Raw genomic sequence first — 12,611 nt, 5'->3', positions numbered from 1 at the left:
TGGTCAGATCTTTAGCTTCAGTCTTTAAAGGAGACCCAAGTCCACTGCTGAGATCCACTGCTCATACTTCCAGCTACCACAGCACAAATGTGTTTTTCTCATGATCTCATATACTTTACAAAGCTAACTATATGAATACTTACTGATTTTTTTTAATATTTTCTAACAAGTAGCCCATAATTTCTCCCCCAAGAAATTCTATTGTACAGGTAGAAGGAAATAAATTTGAATGTCACTTTATCTACAAATGTTCTACCAAATGAAACCATATGGGACCATGAGGCACCTCATGACAACATGAGATATCCTGCTTAGAGATGATCGTTGTATTCCTGGAATCTTAGAAAATGTTCTGTCCAGCTTATGGATTGATTCATCAACTGTGTTTACTTTGGCCTACATAGGGACTAGTATTGTTCATGCCAAAACGTTTCCATTGTTTTTTAATTTCAAACAGAAAAATTAAACATATATTTACCAAGTACAGTAAACCCACTGATCCCCATTGTGTTGGCCACGTTCTCTTGCACTTATATTTTGGACAGGTCATCCTTCAGCCAGGCAGCGGTCATTTCAGCCACTTCCTCGCTATGAGAGAGGATAAAAGCATGTGGTATCTTTTTTTCACAGAGTCGGATATCTCCTTCTGGAAAATCTCTCTTGATGTCTTCATAGTACTGTAGTGGGCACCAAGAATCTATACTACCATAGTAAAATGTAAGCTAAAAGAAAGGGGGAAAAAGTTATTAGAAAAGATTTTTTGGCTCTTGTAAAAATAGTGTAGGAGGTATGGGGCAGCCGAGTTTGACCTCCACTGACTCCACAAACAGGAAGACTCCCCATTCACAAAACCGATGCTTATGAAGTCAGGTCCCATGATCCCCGCATGTACGTTCACCAATTCTAACACCAACCATCCCTCTCAGGGCATTCAGTGCTCTGTGTCAGAGTCAGTTAATCCATTACAATGTTCACACAGAACTCATAAATCATATTCACAATTACAGGGCTCATTAGGGAAGTAAAAGGTTATAATTCAGTTTGAAAACAGGGTACAATTTCTCCACTAGGCCTCGAGCCTTTTGACCTTTAGCCTCATGGCTTCAGGCCAATGCTACAAAGCACACTTGGTCTTGTCAAGTATGGCCTCTTAACCCAGTTCTCCAGAAAACTTGGGCAAAGGCTTGGGGAAGGTGCAATTGAGGAGAAGCCGCAAAACTGAATCAGGAATAATTCCCTAGACTGTTGAGTCTTCACATTGGGGAAGATGTACATTGTAAGAAATAAACTAAGCAAAGTAAAAGGAAGTATGAAAAAGGATGGCATGCTTGGGGAATTCCAAGTAATTAAAAATGGCTGAATAGGGGATGGTGAAAGACAGGACTGGAGAGGCACAGAAAGATCAGTCCATGGACCTTTTTCTACAGTTCATAGGAGCTAACCAGAAATTATAAATAAGGAAGTGACAAGCTCACGTATGTATGTTAGGAAAACTGCTCTGGTTACAATGGGGACAGAGACTGGGAGGGTATGAGAACTAGGTGTAACAGCCTCTGCTTACTAGATTATTTCACTGTATCAATGTCTAAATCTATTATTTGAATATGAAACAGGAGAGATTTGGCTTTTAAAAATAATGGCCTTCACTGCAATAACATTATGATTCAATCAACATAAAAGAGATGCTTCATTAAGAAACATTTTAAAGAGAAAACTGTAACTTCTAATGTATTGCTGCATAGAATATAAACCTTTAATGATTAAACCTTGAGTTATAGATTTTTTCATAACTATTTTACAGATATGTGATGTGTCCAAAGTTCCAGTATAAAACACAGCAGAGAATTTGTGGTTTAAAGATTTATCACTTAACGTGTATTTCACATTTTACTGTTTTACTTCTTCCCACCACTTCTAGGTACTCTAAAGATTCTAAAACCAAGTATCATTTTGCCGTGGTAGCAAAGAAGAATGTTTGTTTCTGAAGGACAAGAGAACCCTGGGGTTCTGGTTTTCACTCCTGGCCTGTAAAATCCTCTGTGGATCTCCAATGGTCAGCCTCACAGTCAGTGAGTTGCCTTTCTGGGCAGGGGTGGGGGGAAAAAAATATATTAAAAAAAAAAAAAAAAGGTCTCCCAGACTCTCTCATAGAATCGTCTTGCTTCTTCTTGAAATGCTGTCAAGAGGATTGTAGCACTGTCTAGCTACTAAAAAGGCTAATAATCTTAGGTTTTCTCTTTACCTACTTTTATCATCAGGAATCTTTTAAGTGATTTTCAGGGAGGAGCATGCTTGCTCAGCACATTCTCAGAAATGGCTGATTAGATAATATAGATATTCAGATTTGGGTTTGTGCTCATCAAAGAAACTACAGCCTTTCCCCATTCTCTGGGGTCTCATCCTCTTGTCTGGTCTGAAGATATATGGCCAGTGAAATAGCCGACAGAATCTCTTAGACCAGTATAAGCTATAGTGAAAAGTCATTGAATAGTGTCAACTACAAGGAAGCAAGGCAGAAAAGGTCTATCTGAATATACTCTTGGTAAGTACACTACCACTGCACATACCTGCCTTTGTTTTTTTATGTGAAATCTCAAAGAATATTTCTATGAAGAACTTAGCATTCCATTTTCAATGAGGCAAATTCCAACTTGGCATGGAATCAGAGCTTTCCAATGAGAAGTCCAGCTTACTGAGCCTCAGAATGGGGAAACGCCGTCTCTTTCCTCAGGAGTGGAGGGGCTAAAACAGCTGTGAACAGGTAATGAACATGGATGACAGACCTCTGATGGCCTAGGGGTAAGAGACTGTGCTGCAATCCCAAAGGTCCCTAGTTCAAATCCACCAGCTGTTCTGCAGGAGAAGGCTGGGCAATCTCCTTTCATGTAATGAATTGCCTCTGAAAACTTGCTGTAGGATCAACTACGGGTTGGTTCTGACTTGATGGTACACAACAACAACATACTCTGTTTGGGTTATCAAGACAAGTCATATTCAACTAAGATGCAGTTCCAAGTAGTTATGGGAATGCACAAAGAACCTTAAACACTCACCAATCATCTAACAACAGACTCATTTGTAATATTTGAAATAGCATTGACAAGAAGAGTCTAGGCTGTTAATATCTTTTTGTTTCTTTAATCCTCATCATCAGCAATCATTTAGCGTAGGCAGCCATTTTGTTAAGTTCCTAATTGATCATTGGGACAAGTTTTTGCTTTTTCTGCTTTTAAAGGTTTTTTTTTTGGGCTATATTCACTGAAGGGCTCTCTATAAAAATCTTGGCTTACAAGTAAAACACGTGGTCATTCTAATGCCTGTACGCACACACGGAGACCTGAGGTACTTCCTGTTCCCTACAGATTATAAGTCACAGGCAATAGATCTGACCAGAGGACTCTGCACCTGTAACCCTAAACAGGAAACTGAAAAAGTATGGGGTGTGTGAATGTAGTTCTAGGGGGCTGGGGGAGGACAGGTGAAGAGGAAAGAAAAAGAAAGAACTGCAAATGTGGAGAGGCACCAAAACACAGTGGGCAGAGTGTAAACTTTTATTAAGTGGATATGCAAAAGTGAGTGACTAGCAATATTACAGAACCATGAAAACTGGGAACAGTGTGTCAGGTTCTGTGCTAAGCACTTCCCACATATTATCTTATTCAGTCCGTCCAACAATCCTCTGAGGAACGTTATTCTATCCTTACTTTACAGAAGAGGAAACTGAGGTTTAGTGAGATTAAGAAACTTGCTTCAATTCAAGCAATTAGTGAACTGTAAAGCTAGGTTATAAATCCAGAGACAACATTCTTAACCACTACCTTTTACAATGAACAGAGAACTGACCATATTATTAAAACATGAAATCTGAAGCCTAGGAGGTCCTAAGCTGGATAGAAAACTAAGTTTAATAATCAACGACAGGAATAAACCCAACCTTCCCACAGTGTATGCCGTCATTCTGGGGCTCTGCATGCCTCTATTTTTGTTTTGTGGTATATCAAGAGGTGAGAACTGCTCTGAAAATACCCCACTCCTTCACTAGGAATCTCAGGCTGTTAGCTAGTCTTTTGCTGTCAAAAGTTTAGGAAAACAGTACATTCTTCCTGTTGTTTATGTCTTTTTGGCATTTGCTTTGATGTGCATGAGCACTGATTAAGGAGTGCTGGTGGTGCAGTGGTTAAGTACTTGGCTACTAACCAGACACGGGGTTCAAAGCGCTTGGCTTGGAACCTCCAAGCTTCTCTGCAGAAAAAAAAGGTGAGGCAGTCTGCTTATTACAGCCTTGAAAACGCTATGTATGGTCAGAATTCACTCAGTAACAGCAGAGAGGTTTTTGTTTGATTTTTAAAAATAGAGGACAGGGAGCTCTGGTAAGGAGTTAAGCTGTCAACTCAAAGGCAGGAAGTTCGAATCCACCAGTTGCTCCACAGGAGGAAGATGGGTAATTTCCTCTTATGCAATTTATAGCCTCTGAAAATCCACTGCAGGGTCAACTTGAGTTGGTTTTGACTTGCCAGTACATAACAACAACAACAACAACAACAACAATATACTGCAAGAAGAGAGAAATGTTAGAAACAGATGTTTATATACTTAACCAACTAATAACCAACAAAGTTCTTTTTGGGATAAAGTAAAATGTTCAAAACATTAAAAGCCACAAACAAAAAATCTTAGAATTACTTTTGCAGTCAGTAGTGCAGTGGGTCAGTAGGCACCAAATTTTTCCCTACTTTTAGGGAGTACCTATATTTTGTTCTTTTGTTAACGTATGGATAACCACATTTTACAAGCTACTCAGAAACCTGTATTTCACTATATGGCCATGTTAAGTATAAATATTAAGTAGTAAGTCCTTTTAGGACTTAATCAAATTGAAAGACCACTGCCCAGGTGGCTTTTGGGCAGTGTTTCCCGATACAGTGCAGACCCGAGCGCGGTGGTAAATGGCACCTCTGGGGGTATCCTACTTCCAATGATAGAATATCTCATACAGGCTTTATATTTCAATAAGATAATTTGTGAGACCGCTCAAGCTTAATATTCAGTACAGAGGGAGAACATTTAAGAGCTTGTGTCCTGAGCCACATGTTAGACTGGAACTTTGGTGCTTCGATTCACTAACTTTGTGACCTTGGACACATTCTCTCTGGTTTGCTGCTCATCTGTAAAGTAGAAATCAAACTACCTCAAACTCATCGCTATTGAGTTAGAACTCACTCACAGCTGACCCTCTGGTGAGTTTTCGAGGCTTTAAACAACAAAGATGAAGATTACTGATCTTTCTTCCTCCCTCAGAGCTGCTGGGGGTTTTGAACTGCCAGAGATTCACCATTTTTGAGTTAGTAGTGCAACTCCCTACAGACTGCACCATCAGTTGTTATTGTGTACTGTGGGGGTGAGTTGGAACCGGCCCATAGCTGACCCTCCAGCGGATTTTCAGAGGCAGTTAACTGCACGGAAGGAGACTGTCCATCTCTCTCCTGCAGAGCAGCTGGTCCATCCCAGCTGCATTCGTTAGGATTGCCAGTGCAACTCCTTACCACTAGGTCACCAGAGCTCTCCATAAAAATATTTTGTACTAATTACTTTCTATTTCTCTCTTCCCTCCCAAGTCAAAGGTACTTAATATATATTTTGCAACTCTATAGGGTACCTATTCTAGAAGCATCTTCTTTCAGTTATTTAAAAATCCAATCCCTCTTGGGAACACAAAAAGCCACAAAACTTTAAAAATTTTACTTAAGTCTTTCTGAGCAAGACTTTTTTTTTTTTCAGGACTTGCTAAGGAAATGGGAAATTTAATTCTTAATTTCTTTTCTTCCCATTTCATTCCTAACTGGCTTAATTCTCCTTCTTAAGGAAACAAGAATTAAAATCCTCAAGACTAAAACGTAACAGCAGAAGGTGGAAGTGAAAATGTAATAGTTCTTGTCCACTATTTCCACTCTTTGACCCTTGCTTCCATTCTCCAAGCATCCGAGGGAGCAGCGGGCACTGAGCAACAGGTCTGTGACACAGGGACCTCTCCTTTCTGAAGGCTTTAAAGCTTACAGAACCCACTCACCCCCACAGGGAAGTCACTCATGGGATCTAGCGACCAGCTTTGCCTCTTTCCCTCCTGGTGGCGGAATGAGAAGTGGGCCCAGTCTTCTATATAACTCTGAGAAGACACGTGAGTTTAGACTCTGGGGGCTAATTTATCCTTGCTGAAACCGGTCTCTACCTACTATGAAGCCCACTCACAGGTGGGAAGGAACAGGCTGTTTCACTAATTTAGGGAAATGGCTCAGTTCTACTCATCAGAATTATTTGCACTGGGGTATTGTGTCTTAATCCTGGTCATATTAAGTACAGCTTTGTTTTCCTTCATCACTCTTCCCATGTCACATCTCCCGTAGGGACTTCTGGGTATCATTGACTATAATTTAGCACAGAGTGGAGTATTCCAAGATCCCTTAGTTACATACCTCAATATCACCAAAGTCTATTTTATAGGGCGAAATAATCCAGGAAGGGGTGTGAGTAAAGAGAGAAACTTAGACAAATAGTCTTTGTAAAATACTGAGAAGCATATCTAAGATAAAGCTAACTTTATAACGGCACTGTTACAAGTTGTTGAAATCAATTATTGCATCAATTTTTGGAGCAAATGCATGTGAATAGATAGTATTATTAAGACATTTTACTGACGGAAAAAGGAAGCAGAGTGAGGCCAAGGTCACACAACTCTGTCAGTGATAGTGTCCAAACTAGGTCTGTGGCTCTGTAGTGTCTTTTGTGTTCCAGTGCACTACCTCCACTCCTGCAGTGGGCTCTGGTGTGAGGACGGTGTAGGAGGGAACAGGGCTCAGATCTTCTGTTCATAAGGGCCCTATTAGTTGTGCTCAACTCGATGGCACCTACCAACAGCAACCACCTCCATTCCATCATGCCCTGCTAGACAACTCCTGGGTATGTTAGCATTAATGTCCCAAACGAGGCTTTCCAGGTCACAATGATTAAGATAAAAACAACCATACCTATTTCCAGGATGATTATGACATTCTGAATAGGCTTCAACTTAAACAGCCAGAACTAACACAATCAGTCTCAGACTAAAGCTTGGCGGAAGGCTGCCCTGGTTAGCGGGTCCAGGCAGCACTTCCTATGCTCCACCAAGCAGGACATGTGCATGTCAGAATGATTTGCATGCTCCAATCTGTAAAAACTATACAAGGTTTGTTTCCAAAGGCAACAAATGCACCTCTTAAGGTAGGCTAAGAAGAATGGGAGACAGAAGAGGGTTCTTGTTCTTGAGGACACTTCACTCCTTTCTCAGCCCACACTGGAGGCCGAGCCTGGTCTGTGGGGGATAGGATAGCACTTCCTCCGGGCAGTCCCTCTGCCACCCATGGCCACCTCCAACAGAAAGGTGTGCCGTGTGTTCTCTTTGGGCACAATTTCAGACCCCTGTGGACTGATGGTGACATTCAGCTTCAGTCTGGCAGTAGCATACACCAGCTGTTTCCATAAGCCTGGGCCAAAGATGGTCACGGCAGTTTAGAATTTCCCTCCTAAGTGAGTTTAAAATGGAAACTTCAAGTTTACAAACCAAACACTAATTTACTCTTCTATGAATGAGACATACATCCCCTTATAGTTCAGTGCAATGACAGCACACGGGAAGGCTGACCTCCTATTTGCCTCACACACCAGGTGCCTCATAAAGCAGAGTATACCCCAGAGGCTCCCAAATGAAGACTGCGACTGGGGTGGCGAAAATGTACAGTTGATTCTCTTCCCTTGGTTTATTCCATCCTTCCTCCTAACCCTTAAGCTATATTCCCCAAGGATCAATCTTTAGATGCCTTCTCTCTCTATATTCTGCATACTCCCTTAGGTTAACAGTATCCATACTCATGTCTTCAAAATATCCTCATGACTCTCAAATAAAAATCCACCTCAGATTACTCTTCAATGCTTCAAATCCACGTATTCAACTATCTGCAGCCACGGTCAAAATGGACGTTCCATAGGTATTAGTGCAAATATAAGTACCAAAATGAATTCTTTTTCCCACCACCTCCCACAACTTGGTGCTGCTTTTCTTTTTGATCACACTCCCTAATTTATTACCAAATCCAGACACGAAGAAATAAACTTAGAAACTCTCAGCCAGACAGACGGACTGACATGGTGAGTGTGACAATGGGCTCGAGCATGTGAGAGGTTGTGGGGATGACACAGGACAGGGTGAGGTTCAGATCCGTTGTTCACAGGGTCTCTATGAGCCACAGTCATTTTAATGGGACCTAACAACAATATGACTAGAGATAGATTTCTAAATCACAGTAATCTGGTAGGTAATTAAAATTACTTAATTATAGTTATCTATCCTGGAGAGAGAATGAAAGTCACGCAAGTGTCAAGGACTTTTGTTCATAGGGTCGCTACGAGTCGTCTACGACTCAATGACACTTAACAACATAGAGAGAGACCAGTTGGCCTAGTGGACTGAAAGTGATGCTACCAAGCCAAAGGTGGGTGACTCTAATTTGCGGCTCTCAGGCCTGCTTTTAATTGCTTTTGGTCAAACATTCTTCCAGGTCGTATATAGCCCTGGTGTGTCTGCTTGTCATACAGAGGTAACCTGTGGTTGTTGTGAAGCTGAACACCGTGGCACTGATGTGTCAAACACTATAATGGTTACCCATGGTGGACAGTGTTTGTTGGAGGTGCCCGATTAAAACATGTTTGGAAGCAGGAGTGGCATCCACTTCATAATAGCTTGCCTCCAGAAACCCTATGAATCTGGAGAAAGGATGAAAGTCACACAAGTGTTAAGGACTTCCGTTCATAGGATTGCTATGAGTCGTCTACTACTCAATGGCACTTAACAACAACAACAACAACATGCATATATTAGTATGTTATAAATTTGTTTTTCAAATATTTTGGTAACTACTTTGATACGAGAGCTCTAACAGAGTAGTCTGAAGTCAGTTAAGCTGATACTGCAAATACACACTGCCTCTCTGACAGTTCAAATCCATCAGTGTGTCTGCAGGAGAAAGATGGGCAAATGGGATGATAGACAGTTCAACGTAATTAAAAAAAAAACAACCAAAAAATAAACCCAACTCAACAAAGAAACAAATCAAACCCCTCACTGTTGTAGAGTCAGAACAAAATTCATAGATGACTCTATAATGGGTTTTTGAAAGGCTGTAAATCGTACAGGAGGAAATTGCCATGGAGGCACTGATGGATTCTAACTGCCAGAGAGATCTGAACCACCCTTGGGTTAGCAGCACATCTCTCTACGGTTCTTTTATAATCCTGTGAATTTATTTTTTGTTGTTTTTGTTTACCACTGAGTCAGAACCAACTCATAGCTGACCCTCCGGCGGGTTTTCAGAGGCGGTTAATCGCATGGGAGGAGACTGCCCATTCTTCTCCCGTGGAGCAGCTGGTGCCCTCGAATAGGCCCTTACACTTTTGAGAGCTGAATTCTCTGGCACAACAAAGATTTGGACCCTTCCTGATAACAGCTCAATTATGGGGCTGGTGAAGAATCCTTGACTCCAATATATAAAATAGGCATATGTCTAGCTTGTGGAGTTAGTCTCAAGATCTAGTAATTATCAGGGGGTTGGAAGGCAGGAGGCACAGCTGACTAGTCACCCTTTCAAGTTTCCTTATTTTCGCAAGCAGACTGGGGCATATTATGTTGATTCAACTTATACCAATATTAAATTACAGCACATTTCCTCCTTTTCATTACAGGGGGGAAAAAGAGGCAATAAATTTCCTGTCTCTCTAGCTTTATTTAGGAACTGGATTTGTAATATTCTAGTAGTAAGCTAAAATTCTGCTGGTTGTTGTGTACTGTCGAGTCAGAACCGACCCATAGCTGACCCTCCCACAAGTTTTCAGAGGCAGTAAATTGCTTGGAAGGAGACTGCCAATCCTTCTCCCATGAAGCAGCTGCTGGTTTCGAACCATGTGCCTTGGGGATTGCAACTTACCACTATAATCAATTAATTGCACTCATCTATTTTGGCAAGGTAGTCTGCATCATGAAAGTAAACAAAGCCTTGCTTCCCTAAATTTTTTCCAAGTACATTTAAAAAGGAATCAAAAGTATTCCCTATACTAATACTTCTTTTACATTCATATTTCTTCCATAAAAGTTACAGTAAACCTTACAGCCCTGACAGAGTTCCACGAACAGATCCCGATCTGGGAATGATTACACTTGCATATGGATTTAACTGAGGACTGGAATAAGTTAACACCTCTTTTTGACCTCCTTCTGAGCACAACATACAAACAGAATCCAGAAATGATGAGTATTTTACAGCAGCTGGCTCCTACAGGTGGTAAGACTGGCTTTGACACAACATGGGCCTAGTCATTCAGCAAGTGTGAATTTTGGAAGTGAGTATCTGCTGGTCTTATTATTAACTGGGAGCTGTGGTGTTGTTATAGATTTCCAAACTTAAAACGCATTTATGACGCGTTATTTATAATTTAACTAAACAATAAAAATACTGCTTTTCTTGTATTTTCATGAAGAACAGGTCCCTCATGGAATTCAACTCAGTTAATAAAATCTTCCTTCTGATTTCAAAATTTCAATCTCTGATCAACTGTTGTTTAGAAATATGAACAAACAGTCACAAGAGACTGATGAGTATTTTTAAAAATCTTCAATGGGTGAAGCTACTAGGGATCAATATTCTGGAAAATATATTTCCTCTTTTAAGATAATTTTATTTTGGGATTATAGAAGTATACATTAACTTTGTAGGTAAATGTAAACTTAGAAGAACTTCTATACCCAGCAAGGTATCCAGGATTTTGCCTGCATCCCTTTGATACCTGCCTGGCCTCGCAGCCACTCGCAGAGATCGTTTTGGTATACTTCACGTACGCCACACTTCAACACTGAGCGTGAAGCTCCAGAACAGCACTATTTCCAAAGGAAATAAAATAAGACCCACTCACGTGATTTAAAAGTTACTCATAATGACATTTTGACAGACTATAAGGAAATAGCTAAACTTGTTTCTAATTTCATTTACATTCCAAATACATTAAAAAAGAACCAGGAACCATCAAGTCCATTCCAACTCACAGTGACCCTGTATGGATTCACGTAGAACTGTGCGTCATGCCCGTCTTCTCAGGCACCTCTGCGTGGACTATAACCTCCAGCCTTTTAGTTACCGGCTGATCACATTAGCAATTCCATACAGAGACTCCCTTACTTAGCTAAATAGACTATCATTTCAGCATGTAATCCATAGAAAGTATTCAACTTATTTTATACTTTTTCCTAACCCATGAGCTCTAGTGTGGAGGGAGCTGTACTGGTAACACAAAGGTGGCACTTCTCTGCTGGTCTGAATTCACCAGGGGCTGCCAGACACCCGGCCTCCTGAAAAACCCATGGGTTAGCTATGAACTGGTTTTGATGGCAATGAAATTGAGGATGGGTTTATATATATATATTTCTTTTTTTTTTCCCCCAAAATCCAATGTGTATTTGATGTTTACAAACACTCAAACTCCCTGCAGTTCTTATTGATAGTGATGCTCCATCAGGTTTCTGAGGCGGTCAATTTTCCTGGGAAGAGACTGCCCGTCTCTCTTCCCTTGAAGTTGTCGGTGGATTCGAACTACCAGAGAGGCACAGCCTTTGGGTAAGTGGTGCAACTCACTATGGACTGTGCCAGCAGAGAACATCTCCAGTCAGACTAGCCACAATAATCATCATCCTATGAGCTCAGATCTCTTTATTCTTTTCAGGATACCACAAGAGTAGCAAATCGGCCCCAATTCTAGTGTGTTCAGATATCCTCTGAATCATAGCTCTTGTAAAGTTTCAAGGATTAGTGCTTTCACATGTTTGTGCAAGAGTCTAGTTATTGTGGCAATAACTAAAAAAATTATAAATATTTTAATCTTTGCCTTTCTGCCTGCTTATTCAAAAAAACCAGTCTTGATGTTAAAGTTAGACATTTTCACAATTAACAGGTTAGAGAACAAAAAAGATTCACTAGTTATCTGATCATATGTCATATTCGTTCTTTTCCAGTGTTTATTTGCATTTCAATGTAACTCATTCATTTATGTTGAAAATACTATGGATTTTCTTAGTATAAGGTAGGAGAAAAATTGAAATACATTTGATAAAACAGTAATACTAAATCTGAAAAGAAATTCATTAAGAATAAGTGGTAACATATACTAAAATAACGGTAATTGGCTTTACTCTTTATGCAATTTTTAGGGATTACATGAATTTAAACTAGAAGTAGCACTCTACCTAAAGTCTACAATGCCCTGAGGTTTTACAGAGTTTAACAATTCTAGGCTTTGATTCTCAGTAAATATTTCTGCCCATTTCCCTGCTTTCTTATCCCCTCTTCAGTACAAAAGCAATTACCTTAGATAAATGTTTCTTTATGGTTTCATTATCTCTCTCCACCACTTGTATCATTTCTTGGCCCCCAAGGTAGGCAGCATTTGCTACATTAAAAAGAAAAAAAAAGAGTCAAACAGAATATATAAACACAAATGCTAAATTAATTTTAATAAATTTCTATTCCTCCATTTCTTTA

At 40.2% G+C, this 12,611-nt stretch overlaps 1 protein-coding gene across 3 annotated transcripts in view; it reads right to left on the bottom strand.

The window, feature by feature from the left end:
• Window positions 1–530: 530 nt before the first annotated feature.
• The window catches only part of LOC102854333 (chromosome unknown open reading frame, human C2orf43), a 116,220-nt gene continuing 104,139 nt past the window's right edge, over window positions 531–12,611 (bottom strand). For all 3 annotated transcript variants that reach the window (XM_006880641.1, XM_006880643.1, XM_006880642.1), the window contains 2 exons: window positions 12,437–12,519; window positions 531–722 (listed from right to left, as the gene is read on the bottom strand). In XM_006880641.1, the coding sequence (XP_006880703.1) occupies window positions 531–722; window positions 12,437–12,519 (275 nt within the window). The remainder of the gene's footprint in view (window positions 723–12,436; window positions 12,520–12,611) is intronic.

The sequence above is a fragment of the Elephantulus edwardii genome, unplaced genomic scaffold (genome assembly GCF_000299155.1).
Source record: "Elephantulus edwardii isolate Elephantulus edwardi_28Jun2011 unplaced genomic scaffold, EleEdw1.0 scaffold00009, whole genome shotgun sequence".
In the NCBI taxonomy this organism is placed as follows: Eukaryota; Metazoa; Chordata; class Mammalia; order Macroscelidea; family Macroscelididae; genus Elephantulus; species Elephantulus edwardii.
The sequence above is the reverse complement of the archived record's forward strand: the minus strand, read 5'-3'. Positions and strand labels throughout refer to the sequence as shown.